Source organism: Bos mutus, chromosome 5, assembly GCF_027580195.1.
Source record: "Bos mutus isolate GX-2022 chromosome 5, NWIPB_WYAK_1.1, whole genome shotgun sequence".
NCBI classification, from domain to species: domain Eukaryota; kingdom Metazoa; phylum Chordata; class Mammalia; order Artiodactyla; family Bovidae; genus Bos; species Bos mutus.
The window spans coordinates 74802068-74821955 of record NC_091621.1 but is presented as its reverse complement, the minus strand read 5'-3'; the positions used below and the strand labels follow the sequence as shown (position 1 = coordinate 74821955).

General features: G+C 40.4%; 1 protein-coding gene across 4 annotated transcripts in view; it reads left to right on the top strand.

Moving 5' to 3' along the window:
* Window positions 1–18332, top strand: part of LOC138987958 (C-type lectin domain family 2 member H-like) — a 40718-nt gene extending 22386 nt beyond the window's left edge. For all 4 annotated transcript variants that reach the window (XM_070371058.1, XM_070371054.1, XM_070371055.1 and 1 more), the window contains 4 exons: window positions 9091–9219; window positions 12446–12621; window positions 13194–13300; window positions 14779–18332. In XM_070371058.1, the coding sequence (XP_070227159.1) occupies window positions 9091–9219; window positions 12446–12621; window positions 13194–13300; window positions 14779–14899 (533 nt within the window). In that variant the 3' untranslated portion in view covers window positions 14900–18332. The remainder of the gene's footprint in view (window positions 1–9090; window positions 9220–12445; window positions 12622–13193; window positions 13301–14778) is intronic.
* The last annotated feature ends 1556 nt before the right edge of the window (window positions 18333–19888 follow it).

Here is a 19888-nt window from a genome sequence, read left to right as displayed (position 1 = left end):
TTTGTTGAAATACAGTACCTCTCTGGTTAATGTTATTATCGATATCACCGCATTAAAAAAAAATTGTAACCTCCTGTCACTTTCCCCTGAGTCAGCTGAGAATTAATTTCTTACTGTTCTCTAAAGAGACTTTTGTTTAATAAAGCCATGACTAATAATTCACAAAAAAAGGTAAACTGCAAAAACTAGGACTATTGGTGAAACTGTTTGGTGTCATTACAGGAGCTCCAAAGAGCTCCGTATCACAGTTTTTTATCTTTGAGCCTAGAAAGAATTCACAGAGAGGCAAAGTGATGAATAAGTGAAAGTCGCTCAGTCGTGTCCAACTCTTTGCGACCCTGTGGACAGTAGCCTGCCAGGCTCCTCTGCCCATGGAATTCTCCAGACCAGAACACTGGAGTAGGTAGCCCATCTCTTCTCCAGAAGATCTTCCCAACCCAGGGACTGAACCCAGATCTTCCATATTGCAGGCAGATTCTTTACCATCTTAGTCACTAGGGAAGCCCTGGTGATAGATAAGAAGTGATTTATTAGAATGGAACAATTGTGAGGCTTTCGAGTGGGTGGGCAGTGTCTTCCTGCACTGCAGAACTTACTGGGCTACAGTCAAAGGAAAAGTAGGTGGTGGAGAAGACCTTCTTTGTCTTTCCTGAGTACATGTCATGCTTCCATCATCAGCTCCTCTCTGTTCTTCTGTGAGATAATTTCTAACACCATTTTTCAAACTAGAAATTTTAAGGTTATTGTATTCAGAGTGTAATATAAAAGCCATATGAATTTAAAGGGAGACAGTAAGAGGACACACCACAGGAGAGTGTAAGGGAAGAAGATATTTTCCTCTGCTCTTCTGGTTAAAGAATTAAATTGACATGAGACAGATATCAAAAATCAAACAAAAGTTTGCAGACTAATGAAATATATGCACCTTAATGTTGAGAGTTACCTTTTATTCGATGAGAATTTTTAGGTCTTCAAGCCTGGAAGACAATGTCTCATGTAACCCCATAAAAACTGCTCTGAGGAGAGCGGGGAGGAGTCAGGTTATGTAGAAGTTTGGAACAAGGGGCAGGTAATCTGAACATCCAGATTATTGTGATTTAAAGAAAACCAGATATCCCAAGTTAAGGAATGTAGTGATTTCTTTGTACTAGAAGATGCAAGAGTCTGGGCTCACTGAAATCATTCCCTTGATATGCACCTCAGCTGTCTGGGGCTGGTCTCCTGCACTTTTCCTTAGTGCTCACGGCAGGAAGGGCTGCAGCTTAATGACTCCGAGATAGCAAGTATCATTCTCCTTCCTAAGCACACTCAAGGCTCAGAATTTCACATTTGGAGGGTCAAAACTGCTGATGGCTGTGACATCCTTGTTTATTGATATGGCAAGAAATTCCACATCTCAAGTTGAATCATATGTATACATGAGACAGACCCAGGAAAACTGAGTAACTCACCAAAATGGCCAATAGCTTCACCTTAAATAGCATCTTCAGCTAAAGACAAAAGATGTTGGGGGTAGTGATTTGGGACTTCAGAGAGAAGGAAATGGAAATGGAAAAGCAAAAATTTGGTGAATAAATGTTTGCAGGGCTGTGCAAAGACAAAGATCTTTAGGGCCACGGTGGATTCTGATCTCTAGGCCCTGTCCAGTCTCCCCCACCCCACTCAGGCCCATATTCTTTGCAGATATTTCTGGTGATAGCTCTCTTCTAAACAGCCCCTCTATCTAAATTTATTAAGACAGATAGGGCGAAGATCAAACATTTTTCCTGGATTTTGGGTGCCTTACTGATTTCCAGGTTGAAATAATCTACATACTGAAGAGACATTTTTGGGGTGGCAAATTTTATTTCCATACAAAAAGAACAGAAGTAAGTAAGCAAGAAAGAGAAATGAAACATGAAACAAGGGAGAGTGTTAGGAGAAAGATATAGAGAAATAAGAAGAAAAAAGGAGGACTTTTAGAATACTGTACTTAGTTACTCAAGTCATGTCTGCCTCTTTGTGACCCCATGGACTGTAGCCTCCCAGGCTCCTTTGTCCATGGGGATTCTCCAGGCAAGAATACCATGACCTCCTCCAGGGGATCTTCCCAGCCCAGGGATCAAAACCAGGTCTCCTACATTGCAGGCAAATTATTTACAGCTGAGCTACCAGGGAAGCCACTTTTAGAATATTCAGTTCAGTTCAGTCGCTCAGTTGTGTCCGACTCTTTGCAACCCCATGAATCGCAGCACGCCAGGCCTCCCTGTCCATCACCAACTCCAAGGGTTCTCCCAGACTCATGTCCATCGAGTCAGTGATGCCATTCAGCCATCTCATCCTCTGTCATCCCCTTCTTCTCTTGCCCCAATGCCTCCCAGAATCAGAGTCTTTTCCAATGAGTCAACTCTTCGCATGAGGTGGCCAAGTCCTGGAGTTTCAGCTTCAGCATCATTCCTTCCAAAGAAACCCCAGGGCTGATCTCCTTCAGAATGGACTGGTTGGATCTCCTTGCAGTCCAAGGGACTCTCAAGAGTCTTCTCCAACACCACAGTTCAAAAGCATCAATTCTTCAGTGCTCAGCCTTCTTCACAGTCCAACTCTCACATCCATACATGACCACAAGAAAAACCATAGACTTGACTAGACGAACCTTTGTTGGCAAAGTAATGTCTCTGCTTTTGAATATGCTATCTAGGTTGGTCATAACTTTCCTTCCAAGGAGTAAGCATCTTTTAATTTCATGGCTGCAGTCACCATCTGCAGTGATTTTGGAGCTCAGAAAAATAAAGTCTGACACTATTTCCACTGTTTCCCCTGTTTCCCCATCTATTTCCCATGAAGTGATGAGACTGGATGCCATGATCTTCGTTTTCTGAATGTTGAGCTTTAAGCCAACTTTTTCACTCTCCACTTTCACTTTCATCAAGAGGCTTTTTAATTCCTCGTCACTTTCTGCCATAAGGGTGGTGTCATCTGCATATCTGAGGTTATTGATATTTCTTCCGGAAATCTTGATTCCAGCTTTTGTTTCTTCCAGTCCAGCGTTTCTCATGATGTACTCTGCATATAAGTTAAATAAGCAGGGTGACAAGGGGCAAATAGGAGATTCGTTGGATAGAGTTAAGTGGAGATTCACATCTTACTCTTCTAACAATGAGAAAAATTGTGGAAGTATAAACTTAAAAAAGTATTCACAACCTAAAAGTTGAGAGTATTACCGAGCCCAGGTTCACTCTGCTCACCCCTGACAATAGGCTAATGAATCTGAGAGACAAGGTGTTAAGGCAAGGAATATGACTTTATTCAAAGAGCTGGATGACCATGAAGTTGGCTGACTAACATCTTGAAATAACCATCATGTTGGGGTCTGGATGACAGGTTATTTTATGGATCAGAGGTGGGGGGAGATGAGGAATCAAAGTAAAAAGAAAATAATTGATTTTTGTCAGTATCTCTTAGAATAGCAGGCCTCACGCAGAGGGATGTGTTCATTTCACTTCGTTACGTCAATCTTGGGTGGTGTGACATGAAATATTTGCTGTGATATCAATAAACAAAGATGAAACAGCTCTTTGCAGTTCTGGCCGCCAAATATGAATTTCTCAGTCAGGCTGGTAATCAACAGAGGAGGGGTGCAATTTCCCACACAAAGAACAAGAATGTCATAGTCCTTCACAGATGAGAGACATCAGGCTCTCTCCCTGTGAGCCAAACAAAGGCACCCCAGCCCAAGAGGCAGGCAGAAGTGGGGCAGGCAGGGCTCCCTGAGGCAGGCCAGTGTGTATGCCTGTAATAACAAAAGCAGTGAAATGAGAGTTAAAGTCGAAGAAACAGATCCTGTATGGAGTCAAAATTAACCCTTCCTGGTTACAAGAGTTATGTTTTATTCAGTGGGAACTTTTAGAACTTAAGCCAGGGAGAGAGCATCTCAAATAACCCTGAGAGAACTGCTCCAAGGAGGCAAGAGAGGAGCCAGGTGGTATAGAAAGGTTGCAACAAACAGCATGTAGCCTTTGAATATCAAAAGATTTTTTTGTAAATTAAAGAAAACCAGATATCCCAGGTTAAGGAATTTAGCACTTTTCTATGTATGCTGCTGCTGCTAAGTCGTTTCAGTCGTGTCTGACCTTGTGCGACCCCATAGACGGCAGCCCACCAGGCTCCCCTGTCCCTGGGATTCTCCAGGCAAGAACACTGGAGTGTGTGGGGTTCAAGCCCCGGTGGATCCAGGAAATTCGAAGCGGGGACAGCGTCGGCGAGATCAGGAAACAACTGCTTAATTAAATGTTAATTAAGGATATAAGAGTAATAGAATAAGAATAGCTCAGTGAGGAAATTCAGTGGAGAAAAGAGGCTGAAATAAGGATAGCTCAGTGAGGAAATTCAGTGGAGAAAAGAGGCTGAATAATTCAGCCAGAAGGTGAAAGAAAGAACCACATGGGGAGACCAGTTTCGGTGAACAAGGCCCACACTTTATTTTCCAAAGTAGTTTTTATACCTTAAGTTATGCGTAGAGAATAATGGGGGAAGGGATAGAGTCATGCAGTAAGCCAGGCTTTCTTACTGCAGACTTATCATATGCAAAAGTTTAGGTGATTTGCATCATCTTCTGGCCCGGAGGCCTGTTAACATTTTAAGACTCTTCGGAAAAGTTATTTTTCTCTAAAGGTGATTATTCTAAAGTCAGGAGCCAGCTTCCAAAAAGCATTGGATACAGTTGCATTCCTATAGGGCAAAGGTGAGGTGGGCTCAGTCAAGAAAAGAATTAACTCAAGGGTCCAAGGTTACAAACACTGAGGCTACTACTTACATTTCTATACACCCATTATATCAATCAATACACTGCCAAGGACACAGTAGATAAGGGATATGGAGACTTAGCAGCAAACATTGGCCCAACAAGTGAAAAACCCTTCACCAATACAATTTCTAATCAATAATTTAACTACTCAAAGGAATCTGTGTTTAGACAGTTTAGAACATCTCTTGCCTCTCACAGTTGGGAGGCTCTGAACAATCACATGTGGCAGGAAAAACCTATTCAGGCATGCTAGAGGATTTCCAAAGGAGTTTGTAGGTTGAAACACTGCCACACCCAGGAATTATTAACTGGAGCTGTAAGCTAACTCTTTTTTCAGAGAGAGGTAGTGGGGGACAGCCCCCCGTAAAGTCAGAGGTGTAGGTGAAAGCACGAAGCAGAAAGTAGGTACTCTGGTTTTGGGGGTAGATGCTCGAGAATTTCCAGGGAGACTCCTGAGGCTTGATCCTGCCTTTGCCTATGCCAAGCCTCCTTCCTCATGACCTTTGCCACGGGCGGAACTCGCTCCCAGCAGGAGTGGGTTGCCATTTCCTTCGCCAGTGCATGAAAGTGAAAGTGAAGTCACGCAGTCGTGTCCAATGCAAAAGTCTAGTCTCACTGAAATCATTCCTTTGATATGCACCTCAACTATCTGGGGCCAGTATCCTGTGTTTTCATATTCTGAGTTCCTTCAGGGCTCAGCATAGAGAGTGGCTGCAGTCTGAGGGCTACTAGAAGGAGGGATTTCTCCTCTTCCTGAGTTCCCTCAGGGCTCACCAGCTCACCATTCTATGATGACTGCGATTGCTGATTACTGTGGCATCCTTTGCTTACTGTTATGGCCGGAAATCTTCCATTTCTCAGAAGTCATAACATACGGAATTTCAAGACAATTTTGCTTTAATGCAGAACCGGAAAGAATGAAGACGGAAAGTTTCATATGGAGCCAAAATCCAAATGCCATTGTATAGCATTTAAAGAAGTCATTCCTATATTTTTTCTCCCTGCCTAGCATTTAAACTGAGGGTCCTGAACATCCTAGGAGATAGAGGTGCAATGAGTGAAATGTGGCAGTTAAAAAAGTTAGCAGGAACTTCTTAAAAGTATAATTAACATTCAGTAAAATTCACCTTTTGGTGTACATTTCTATGAGTTTTGACAAATACATATAATCATGTGGCCACCGCACAATAAGAGTACCCCCCACACCCCCTAACACACACACACATGCTCTCTGTATATATTTCTTTCCTCTCTCCTCATCATTTGGCAACCAATGATTTGTTTTCTATTGTGATACTCTTGCATTATAAGAATGCCTACAGAGTCAGGCTTTTCTCACCAGCATAATGCATTTGAAATTCATTTATATTGTACTGTATATCAATAGTGTAGACTTAATAAAGAGAGACATTATTCACAAGGATTTTAAAATAGGAAACACTCAGTGAAAAAGATTCTCATTTTTAAGTAAGGCAAGGAGGGGAACAGAACACTGTTTGGAAGGGAGAGCGAGGTGGAAGAGCATGTGGCATTTCCAAAGTCACACTTCTCACTTGTGTTCTAGGGACATGAGGTAGTGATCACACATGAGTTGGGAAGCATCTCACTGCTTTCTTTAGTGCCCTTTTACATTTTCAGGCAATCCAGAGTTTTCGGAGTCTTTGGGGAAGAGAAAGTCTCAGTAAAATTTACTGAGTCAAAGCAAAATAGTAAATGAGCGATTGTCTAGTCAAGGCTATGGTTTTTCCTGTGGTCATGTATGGATGTGAGAGTTGGACTGTGAAGAAGGCTGAGCACTGAAGAATTGATGCTTTTGAACTGTGGTATTGGAGAAGACTCTTTAGAGTCCCTTGGACTGCAAGGAGATCCAACCAGTCCATTCTGAAGGAGATCAGCCCTGGGGTTTCTTTGGAAGGAATGATGCTAAAGCTGAAACTCCAGTAGTTTGGCCACCTCATGCGAAGAGTTGACTCCTTGGAAAAGACTGTGATGCTGGGAGGGATTGGGGGCAGGAGCAGAAGGGGACAACAGAGGATGAGATGGCTGGATGCAATCACTGACTCAATGGATGTGAGTCTGAGTGAACTCCAGGAGTTGGTGATGGACAGGGAGGCCTGGCGTGCTGCAAATCACGGGGTCTCAAAGAGTTGGACACGACTGAGCGACTGATCTGATCTGATCTGAACTGAAGCATGGAGTCAAGCTTTTCTTTTTTCTTAGTACAAAGTGGTCTTTATTTACCTTTTTCCCAGCTGAAGGATATTGAATTGTTGCCAGTTTTTGGTGACAATAAATAAAGTTATTATAAATGTTCAAGTATAGGTTTTTGTGTAAATGGAAATTTCCATTCCTCTTGCATAGATACCTAGGGATGGCATTGCTAGGGCATGTGGTGAGGTTATGTTTGCCACACCTCACTGCCAACCTGTTTTCCAAAGTGGCTGTACTGTTGCATTTTCAACAGTTTATGAGAATTCCATTTGTATCATTTCTTCACCATCATTCAGTTTTGTTATTGTATTTGCCACTCTGATACACATCTTGTGGCAGCTCACTGGATTTCATGTTTCCCTAGTGACTGGTTGGAGCTTTCCAGGTGGCTCAGTGATATAAAGAATCCCCCTGCCAAGCAGGAGACATAGGTTTGATCCCTGGGTTAGGAAGATGCCCTGGAGAAGGAAATGGCAAACCATTCCAGAATTCTTGCTTGGGAAATCCCGTGGACATAGGAGCCAAATCCTACAGACAGGGGAGCCTGGCAGGCTACAGTCCATGAGGTTGCAAAACAGTCAGACAAGGTTTAGAAACTAAACACAACAATGACTGGCTATGTTGGTTTCTTGATTCATGGGAGCCAGCAGGAGTGATAGGAGCTGCCTATGGCCACACAAGTCCACAGTCCCTAGGGTGAAAGGTGGCCTGGGTTACCAGGACCCTGCCAGGAGCCTAATCTCGCAGTAGTCACTTGGCTCACTGGAGCTGGCAGACAGTGGGGAGAGGGGACCTTGGTTAGTGAGTCTACATGGTGTCACCCAGGGCTGAAGGAGTCAGACTGATGTGATTCTAGAGCAGGTAGACCTGGAATCTGTAGTGAAGTCAAGCACCGTTTTACTCTCTTTTTCCCACAGGGAGAGGGTCTCTCTCTGTGCTGGACTGCAGAGTCCTGAGGGAAGGGTTTGGGGGGCCTGGTCCCCAGGAGTTCACCAGGAGTCAACTGTTACAGGAGCCCCACCTGGGGCTGCTGGAATCGGCAGGTGCAGCGGGGAGACAGGAGCTTGGCTCCTAGGAGCCCACAGGAAACCCAGGGTGGAAGCTGTCTGAGACTGCATTATGTGCCAGAATTGCTGGAGTGCAAGGAGCTGGGATGAGACAGAGAGTGGGTGTGCTTGGAATCCTTGTCTCTTGGGAAGGTATTTTCATGTGCAGATAATTTTCAAATAACTATTTCTAGTGGGAGGTGAGTGGATACCATGTCTAGAAACACTTTCACTTCTTCCTAATCTCTATATGTCTTTTATTTACTTTTCTTGCCTATTGGCACTGATAGAACCTCTAGGGAAATGTTAAATTGGATTGGTGAGAACAGGCATCCTTGCCTTGTTCCTGACCTTTAGAGGAAGGCATTCACTTTTTCACCATTAAGTATCATGTTAGCTGTACTATTTCTATGAAAAGTGAAAGTTCAGTTCATAATTTGCTGGGCTTTGTTATTTGGGATGACTCACGTTTCTCCACATTTTATGTTTATGCATGCATGCATGCATGCTAAGTTGCTTCAGTCACGTTCGACTCTGGGCGACCTTATGGACAGCAGCCCACCAGACTCCTCTGTGCACGGGATTCTCTAGGCAAGAATACTAGAGTGGGTTGCCATTTCCTTCTCCTTTTATGTCTATATCGATGGTCATATCCTTTCTCTTCTCTTGTTCTGTTAATGTGATGAATTACATTGATTAGTTTTCTAATGCTCCTCTTAGAACTTCTAACCAAATTTGTTATTTGTGGAGGTAAATCTGGATTGTTTGCATGTTTCGTTTTCATTCTGATTTCTAGTCTGTCTGTCTCTTACTCTCTTATTAGCTCTTCTTACAATAACTGGAAGACTCTCCAGGTGAAAAATGCTGTTTCTCTTATCTCTGGGTGGCTTTTGGGCCATGGCCATCTCTCCTGGACATGGACCTTTTGTGAGAGATTTTGGCAATAGGGGAGGTGAGGTACAGTGGATTTTACATGTTGATTCTGTGATAAATTTAAGTTTTTCTTTTAATGCTTCCTTGAAATTGAGATTATGACATTTCTATTTACAGATAAAGATCTCCGAAAGATATGCCTAGCAATTATATCTCCTGTTACACCTACCAAGCTTTGCTGCTGCATCCTGATTATTTTTATACTTGTAGCTCTAAATGTGGTGACATTTTCCACTCTTCTGGCAGGTGAGTTACCTGTTCTCCAAACCTTACCATGTTCTTTGCACATTCACATTGTCAATAAATATTTATTGAGCTCCATTATGTGTCAGGGTGTGTGATATATTTGAGGTATATCAGTGAAGAAAACATAAAAAATTCCCAGGGAACTCCTATTCTATTAATAGCAGGAAGATGCAGATATTCTAATATAAGGTAACAGATTGACATGAATATAAGTGTCCAGCATAAGCCTCCTTGACAAGATGACTTTTCAGCAAACTTGAAGGAGATGAAGGAGCCATGTGGCTACGTGGAGAAAGCATTCCAGATGATGAAACAAGTAGAATGAAAGGAAAAATCTCCTGGTAGGTTTGGGGAACAGCATGGAGGCTTCTATAGCTGAAGCAAGGCAGGAATGAGGAAGAGTAATGGGCTGGGGGTCAGGGAGGTCACAGCCTAATGAGGCAGGTAAAGACTTGAGCTTTTAATCTGAGTGCAGTAGGGGGTATCAAGAAAAGGGAAATTGTAGGAGAGGAATGCCATGATCTAAATTTCATTAGAATAAAATCATTTTGACTGTTGGAAGAAAAGTTAGACTTTGGGAACACCTACTAGAGTAACCTTACAGAAATCCACACCAGAGGGGACTATGGCTTGGCCCTGGTGATAACAGTGGAGGTGGGACCTGGTGGCACAATCTATCTCGAAAGTTGAACCAACAGTATTTCCTATCAGATTGGATAAGGGAGGAAAAAGTGAGGTTATGAAGGAAAAACACTTATTCTTCCCATAGCCTATACTCTGATATCTTGCTGGTTTCAGAGCATCTAACAAGGGCCCAAATATTTTTATACATATTTAACAGAAATACATATAAAGGAGCATTTCCAGAGACACTGGAAATACTACATCATATTTTGGTACTAAAATCAATAGTTGAACTATGCCATGTTTTGTCTACTAGAAGGTTTTATACCCCTAAGAGATGTAGCATAGTAAAATCTAGGAAAGGTAAGGAGTTTGCCCTTCTTTTGTCAAGAGTAAGAAGGACTGATATTAAGGAAGATGTGGGGAAAAGGAAATCTGTATGATGCTAAGAAAGCGTACTACAGGAATTAAATGCTACAGATATTGATTTCCTTAAAACCACTACTCTCCATGGACCCCTGAGAAGTGAGATGCACAGATTCTGTGCTTGAAGATCAGTGGACTGATGGCTTTTGTGCCTGAGATAAGACTGTTAGTGATGACTGGGAGGCAACAATCAAATATACAATATGTACTTTAAGACTGACCTCAAGGAAAAAGTCACCATATAAAAAATATATATTCATATGTTAGTTTTCACAGAACATTCTTTCCAAGGCAAATTCTCAATCTAATAAAATCATTTAGGAAAAAACAACTACCACAAGCTTTTGTGCCTGAGATAAGTCTGTTAGTGATGACTCTGGGGGCAACAATCAAATGTAAAATATGTACTTCAAGACTGACCTCAGGGAAAAAAGTCACCATAAAAAAAAAAAAAAAAAAAATATATATATATATCATATATTCATATGTTAGTTTTCACAGAACATTCTTTCAAAGGCAAATTCTCAATCTAATAAGATCATTTATTAGATTACTACACTAAGCTAGTGGTTCCTACACTCAGCAAGTGACCACAGATCTCAATATTGCATTTTCCAAGAAACCAAAAAAAGAAAAAAGATCTCAGAAAAGTCTGCTCTTTTGGCAAGCAGCAAAGTACAATCACTTTTCCACACACTAAGTAGCAGTCGGTGTTTTATAAATGGTGAAAGCTGGTAGCATTTCATGAGGCATTAGAAATATTAGTTGGAAGTTCATTCAGTTCAGTTCAGTTCAGTCACTCAGTCGTGTTCGACTCTTTGTGAGCCCATGAATCGCAGCACGCCAGGCCTCCCTGTCCATCACCAACTCCTGGAGTTCACTCAGACTCACGTCCATCTAGTCAGTGATTCCATCCAGCCATCTCATCCTCTGTTGTCCCCTTCTCCTCCTGCCCCCAATCCCTCCCAGCATCAGAGTCTTTTCCCATGAGTCAACTCTTCGCATGAGGTGGCCAAACTACTGGAGTTTCAGCTTCAGCATCATTCCTTCCAAAGAACACCCAGGACTGATCCCCTTTAGGATGGACTGGTTGGATCTCCTTGCAGTCCAAGGGACTCTCAAGAGTCTTCTCCAAACCACAGTTCAAAAGCATCAATTCTTTGGCTCTCAGCTTTCTTCACAGTCCAACTCTCACATCCATACATGACCACTGGAAAAACCATAGCCTTGACTAGATGGACCTTTGTTGGAAAAGTAATGTTCATTACAGCTCAGCAATTCTGCATATAACCCAGAGTTGGGTGGCCTCCATAGAGAGTGTTTAGTACATAGACAAGCACCTGAGAATATGACTCTGGAAGCAAAATAATATGAAATTGTGTAATGTATGGTGCCAAAATACATATAAAGTAAAACTGTGCATTCTGATACACAAACACATTGGGCATGGAAGACATTTCTAACAATCTGTCTGCCTATGGAAAGTAGGTCCTGTTCAGATTTTAAGAAAAACAAAATGCTGTTTGCACAGCCATAAAAGTACAAGAGTCTAGTTTATATTTGGCCATGTTTTTCTTCAAACTCCTCATTTTGGATTTTAGTTTTGTTGTACCTACATATATGAATACATGTGTGTATATGTGTACAAACATACATATGTTATATTAAAAAAAAAAAAAGACCAACCTCAAAATGATAAGTGGAGTAATAGGTAAAAGGGATGAGAAATTTGTTTGTTATGCTTCACTGCGTCTGTCCAACTTTTAGTGAGAAGCAGAGAGCTGGTTCCACAAATCTATATGTAATGAATGGTACCAACGTACATATAAAGAAAAACTATTCTTTGGGAAAAACAAAGGAGTTTAGACTTGGAAGACATTCTAAGAATCTGTCTACCTATAGAAAGTAGCCCCTGTTCAGATTTTGAGAAAAAAAAAAATGCTATTAGCCAAGGCCATAAAAGTACAAGAGTCTAGTTGTTCTTTGGCATGCTTTTCTTCAAACCCCTCATTTTGGAATTTAGTTATACTGTACCTACATATACATGTACACCCGTGTATCTATGTATATATACATATGTAAAAATAGACTGACCTCAGGGTGGTAAGTGTAAAAATAGATAAAATGGATGGGAAAATTTATTTGTTATGCTTCACTGTCTCTGTCCAACTTTTAGTGAGAAGCAGAGAGACAGACTTACAAGTTCTGTATGTCACCTGCCCAAAAGGATGGATTGGATTTGGGAATAAGTGTTTTTATTTTTCTGAAGAGTCAGAGAATTGGACATTGAGTCAGATATCCTGTACTTCACTGGAAGCTGTTCTTGCTCAGTTTGAAACTGAGGAGGAGCTGGTAAGGAATATTTTTCGATCATATTCTTTGTTAAATACTTAGCCCCTGAGAAGGATATAGGCCGCACAGGGTGACAGCTGAAAGAAGAGGAAGGCTCCCATTCCATGCAGACTTGGGGGCCTAGAGTGCATATTAGTGCCTGATATTTCTTGGGTATGTTCTCTGCCTGGAACTCTGTGAGACGATTTGGACACATTCTCTCATGTAATCCTCATAGTTAATCTTCAAATTAGATATATTGTTCCCATTGTAAAAAAGAAGTATGGTAATCATGTAATTTATCATCCAAGTTGGGACATTTTGGGGAGTGAAAGGGACAATATTATGTTGGAACCACAGGCATAACCTGGGACTTTCCCAGTCAAATTGAGATGTGTGATCACTTTAATGTAATTTAGGATCAGAGACATTTGAGTGACTTAAGCTGAGAACTGGGGACTAGTCTTCTCCCTTCAATGTCTAAGCTTCTCAATCTTACCAGGCTGTCATCCAAAGAGAGAAGGCTGGGGGGAAGAGGTCTCAAGAGTAAAATGAAGGAGACATATGTTTTTGCTTTTGGTGTTTTATAATAGAACTTTCTCAAAAGATACAAAGGCCCTTCTGACCATTGGATTGGCCTTAGCAGAGAATCATCACATCATGCTTGGAAGTGGACAGACAACTCTAAATATAATGCCTCGTAAGTTTTTAGACTGCCTTCTATTCTATGTGGTTATGGGTGTGAGTTGTATTTATGGGGAGGTAAATTTAATATCATGGAAAGTTTGCTGCACTATGAGGTATAAAATAGAAATCCTTTGTATGCTCTTCTGTTTATTATCTGTGCCTTTGGGAAAACTTTATGTATCATGTTTTTAATTGAAATCTTTAGCATGATGACGACACTGGACATAGTTCTTCCACTTTCACCCACTGACTTAAACTGTGCTGAAATCCGTATTTAGAATGTAGAGAGAGCAGCTGAGGTACTCTGGGATCCTCCTGTCTTGGAAAGCCACCGAAGAGTTGGTACCCACAGACCCTCAGTCCACTCTGCCCGCTGCCCTGTCCATTCCTGAAAGGAAGGTCATCAGAGAACCAGTGGGAATCCCTCCTGTGATAATTTATCCCTGGAAGGCACTTAGGAACACATCTTGGGTTGTAAACACTTCAGTGGGAATGTGTTAAACGTAACCATTACTTTGGAGCATATAGAATATAAGGGGCAATCACTTCCCTCAATCAAAGCTAAGCCCATTTAAGAACTTACTAGTAAGCACATATGTTTATTTTCACACATGTATGAAACAGGTCAGGAGAACACTGAAAATCATGTTCTCTGAAAGCTAATTAAAATAATCAGTAAACGATCAAAAATAAGAATAGAAAAGAGTTTTATTTGAGCCAAGTTGAGGACTGGCCCAGAAGCCCACTTCCCAGATTTACTCTGAGAAACTGCTTCAAAGAAACAGGGTTTCTGGCTCTGTTTTATATCTGGTCAGAAAAGAGAACATTAAGCAAGTCAGAGTTACATTCCTTCAAGGTTTTGCTTAAAAAAAAAAAAAAAAAAAAAGAATAGACCAGCAAGTACATGGTGGGTCAATATGGCATTGGCACCTGGGAAGGGAGTCTTATCATTGAAGCAGGACCAGCGTTGGTGTCTCAAGAAGAGGGACATTTAAACTTTATTTTTACTTTGGACATTCTTTACTTCTGGTCAGTGTGCCCTTTTGTGTAATAATTAACGTAGATGTACAGCGGATGTTTATTATGGCACAGACAGACTATTTTATAGCATAAAATTCAAGTTAAGTCATGTATAAGCCAGAATGACTTACCGATATTTCAGTATGTGACAGTTTTTTTTATCACCACCCATGGCAGCAGTTCACTTGGCTACAACAGCGAGCCCTAGTTAAATACCTAGTCAACAGCATAACTGAATTTGGAATGGATGATAATAATCTTCCAATTTTCCAGCAGCGACTTTCAGAATATAAAAGGAACTGAATACAGAAATGGTGTATATTTACTCAGAAGCCTTATGAACATCAGATTTTCATTTTTCTCTTGTCCACATTAAAAATACCTGGAGTGGGGGTGCTAAAGATTGTAGAGGAGAAATAAATGTAGATGTCCAGCCTATGTTTTTTTTAACATTTTCATGTTTGGTTTTAGGTTCATCATCACAGGAGATGGGGAATGTGGCTACCTGAATGACCTTGGAATTAGCAGTGCCAGAAGCTATACAGATAGAAAATGGATTTGCAGCACACAAATAACGTCTCCATGTCCTTAAATTCTTCAAGGCATTTTTAGGGAGCTGGCTCAGAAGTTATCGGGAAGATCCCCTGGAGAAGGAAATGGCAACCCACTCCAATATTCTTGCCTGGAGAATCCCATGGAGGAAGGAGCCTGGTAGGCTACAGTCCATGGGGTCACAGAGTCAGACTCGACTGAGCTACTTCACTTTCACTTTCACTTTCATCCCTAAGAGATGCATTAAAAACTGTTTGTATATAAACATTTATAATAAAATTTTATTATTTTTATTATAAATATTTATGTATATATTATAAACAGTTGCTCTATTGCTTGCTCTGCCAGAAATATCAGCAATATATATTTATAGTGTTTGTTAACCACACAGAAGCAAGCTATACTTGAATGAGATGTGGATTTGGAAGAGTGAGATTCTAAGTTAAGTAGGTGTTAAATAATATGAGTTGATATTTATGTTTTAAACCCATAGATATGAAAGAATTCCCTTTTTTCCATACAAACAGCACTTTATTAGCACATGTGAGACTATAAAAATGACTATGATAGCTGAAACCATGCACAATTATTTTAATAACAAATGAGAAATGTTACCATTGGTTAATACATTCAAAATTCCCTTACTGTCAGTTCCAAATGTACATGGTCACTTTTTTTGGACTTCCCTGGTGGCACAGTGGATAAAAATCTGCTTGCCAATGCAGTGGACACGGGCTCCAACCCTGTTCCAGGAAGATTCTATGCACCACAGAGCAGCTAGGCTCTTGTGTCACAGCTACTGAGCCCGCTCTCCAGAGCCCGTGAGCCACAACTATGAGCCCGAGTGCTGCAGCTACTGAAGCCTCACGCCTAGAGCCTGTGCTCCACTGCAGGAGACGGCACCACAGTGAGAAAGACACACACTGCAGTGACGGCCCAGTGCCGCCAAAAACTAATAGTTAATTAAATAAATTAAGAAAACAAATCTATAGAGAAGTTTTTAACACTACTAAGACTAGGGACTTCCCTGGTGGCCCAGTGGCTGAGACTCTGCTGCCAGTGCAAGGGGACTGCTGGATCCCTGGTCAGGGAACTAGAACTTGCATCCCACAGGCAAGAGGTCCCACTTGCGGCAACTAAAGATTCCACATGCTGAACAACAAAGTGAATCAGATGTACCTCATGTGGAATCTTTAGTTGTGGCATGTGGGATTTTGCTCCAATAATAATAATAAATTATCCATTTACTACAATAAGTAGGAAAAGAAAGAAATCATATAATTGGGGGAAAAAAAAAAAACAACTGGGTTTTACATACGAAAATGAATATCAGAGATCCCACATGCTGCAACTAAGATCTGGGGCAGCCAAAAAATTTAAAAGATTACTAAGACTAATTTTACTTTAAACTCTGTATTTTAAGGCATTAGAAATACTGTGAAGGTGCCTTTTACACTTTAATTCTCAGTGTTTCTGTTTTAAATTACAGTGTGCTAAGTAAACATTATACCTATAAACAAATTCCAATCTGTTTTTTACACTTTATTGGATTTTTAAAATCCTGCTTTCACCCCATTTAAATCACAAATAGTGAATTACCTCCACTCATTACCCAAGTGATACCCAGTCTCACAAATGTTTATGTATGATTGAGTTTTAGAAGCAGAATGTACATAATACACTAACATAGCTTAAGACAAACATTTCCATAAGAAAAATGCATTGGTTAGCTCAAGGTTTGAGAAAAGTTAAGTTCAGGTGGAGCCAGGTGTTGTCATGGCAACACAGAATTTTAAGGAAACCTCCTTTTAAATTTATATAGAGAAGGGGAAGAAATCTAACACTTGTTTGTTTTCTCCTGCCGCTTAAGAGAGAGGTAAAAAATGTCTGACACTTGCAGCCTATTTCCTCTGTTTGGAGACCCCTGGCCTTCCTGCCTGCTACCCTCTCATTGTGACCTTTATAAATTACTTCAAAGCAGAGGTACTTCACATGAAAAATAAATCGATCACCAGTTTCACTGGCTAGTTTAAAGATTCAAATGAGGTAACAGCTGAAAGTCTCTTGTTACTCTATTTGACTCTTTAAATATTTAATACATAGTTTTCTTTCATCATTGCTCTATGGAAGTGAAAGTAAAAATAGCTCCAATAGCATTTTGTGTTATTTTTTTGTGATGGGTGTTAGATTAGCATTTAATTTGTGTATGTGTGTGTGTGTTTTGTATGTTCAATTGTTCAAGTACCATTTTTTTAAAAAGACTACTTTTTCTCTGTTGTATTTGTTTTTGTTTTTTTTTTAATTTTATTTTTATTTATTTTATTTTATTTTTTAACCTTACAATATTGTATTGGTTTTGCCATATATCAACATGAAGGAGGAGGGTTCAGGATGGGGAACACGTGTATACCTGGGCAGATTCATGTTGATATCCGTTGTATTTGTTATAGCCATGCGTCTGGGAAACAAACTTACTCAGAAGGACAATGCAGATAGTGGAGTGCAGTTTATTACACCTGCAGGCCCAAGGCAGAGTCTCCTCTTAGCCAAGGACCCCAATCAGTTTTTGTGAAAACCTTATATACCCTAAGTGTACGTGCTCAAACCCACCTCCCCAGATTCCTTGAAACTAGTCAGGACAAGATAAAAGAGAGATAAGATCAAAGTTAACCCATGATTCATGTGTCATAAGCCTAGATAGTTAAACAGTGAACATTTATCAATAGGCCTGTGGTCGTATCCCGATAAGCATAATAGGATTTATGACTTTGTTCTGTTACAGAGATAATTAGCATAGTCTTTTAGATGATGGAAAGTCTAGGTACAAGTCCTGAGGCTCCTTCATCCGGAGTCTGGTTTTCCATCGGTATATCGTTTCCATAGATACTGGGCATATAGCTCAAAGTCCACAGTCCAGCCCAAGATGGAGTCCTGCTTTCAAGATGGAGCCTGTTCTGTTTCCTCCTTCATATTGCCTTTGCTCTTTGGTCCGAGTTCAGTTGACTGCATTTATGAGGGTCTATTTCTGGTCTCTCTATTCTGTCCCATTGATCTGTTTGTCTTATTTCAGCACACTAACTTGCTTACTGTAGCTAGATAGTAAGGCTTGACATTGAATAGGGTCCGTTCCCCAATTTTCTTCTTCAATATTGGGTTGGCTATTCTGGGTATTATGACTCTTCATATAAACTTTGGAATTATTTTGCCAAAATCTATAAAATGACTTGCTGCATTTTTATTGTGAGTATATTGAACCTATAGATGATGTTGTAAAGAACTGACATCTTGAAAATATTCTGTTTTCCTATCTACAAACATGGTGTATCAGCTGATTTAAATTCTTTGATTTTGTTTACCTGAGTTCTGTACTTTTCTTCATATGGAACTTGTACACATTTTGTTGGATTTGTACCTAAGCATTTCATTTTTTTAGAGTACTGGTATAAATAAATGATATTTTGTTCCTAATTCCACATTTTGCTTGCCAATGTTGGTGTGATAGAAGGCAATTGACTGGGATATTCTCTTTACATTCTTGGACAGAAAGCTACTCAAATGCAACTCAAAGTCATGACTCTCTACTCGCATGTGCTCACATGGTTTTTCTTTCTGGTATTACTACCCTCATAGTAGCATAAACTATTGTTGACTGAAAATATGCACAACCTATGAGTTGAGAATTATGTTTTCTTCAACAGACTTAACCGAGGTCCATAGCCCATGATTATCGTCCACTTAGATAGCTAAGGGGACTGTTCCCAAGGGGTAAGTTGTAAGGCAGGAGCTAGAATATATAGGAGCTTCTGCTGAGAAAACACCCATGTAATTGAACATCATCAATATTCCATTGTATGCATGCACAGTGTTTTAAACTTTTGTTCATTAAAACCTTTGTCTTTGTTCTTAGTGGCCCCAGAAGTTTGAAGGATACTAGGTCCAATCAGAATTATCATATGCTGGGCCTCCTTAGTTCTCTGAGACAGGCAAATTGGAAACCAGATTCTTGGGTAACAGACTAAAAAGTTGTGGTGCAAGTTGTGTGGTCCAACTTCTTCTAATGAGAAGCTGGAAGTGGACGTTATCATCTCTTCTTTCTGCTCTGAAATGAAGGAAGGAGTGATATAAAGTGCTTTCAGAGTGCTCATTTAAAACCACCCCTTTGCCATATGAGCCAGTGATCCCACACCTGGGCATATGTTCAAAGAAAGCAGTAATTTGAAAAGATACATGCATCCCAATGTTCATAGCAGCGCTATTTACAATACTCAAAATATGGAAGCAATCTAAATGTCCAGCAACAGACAAATGGATTAAGAAGATGTGGTACATACTTAACAATGGAATATTACTCAGCTATAAAAAGGAATGAAATAATGCCCTTTGCAGCAACATGGGTGTGTCATGGGAGTGTGTAATTTCCTTGGTTCTGTCTCATCACAACAAAAATTTGAAGTGACGGATGTTAAAGCCCTTGGACAGACCGTGTCACAGCTCTTGGACAGATCAATGTTATAGATCTCAGAGGAATCAGTGTTACAGCTCCATGTTACAGCTCAGTTTTATTAGAAAATAAAAGAAAAATACATCCTCGAGGTGTGAGTGCATGCCAACCCAAAAGACGCAAAGAGAAGAGAGCAAGGGACACCATGCCCTTTAGCTCCTCTTTTTTATATGTTTTTCCTACCCCCTGTCCACCCTGGGTCTGCCCTATGTAAATTGGGCTAGCCAGGAGTGCTGTTTTTTCTACCTGATGTCCTCACTCCGGTCTTCGGACCTTCCTTTGTTCTATTTTTGAGGGTTTTTCCCTTTCTTGTCTTTTAGCCACCTCCATTCTGGACTCCCTTTTCCTATTCTAACTACCTAACAGATGGACTTAGAGATTGTCATACTAAGTGAAGTAAGTCAGACAGAGAGAAACAAATATATGATATCACTTATATGTGGAATCTTAAAAAAAATTAAAAATGAATTTATTTATTATACAAAAGAGAAATAGATCCATAGACACAGAAAACAAACATATGGTTAC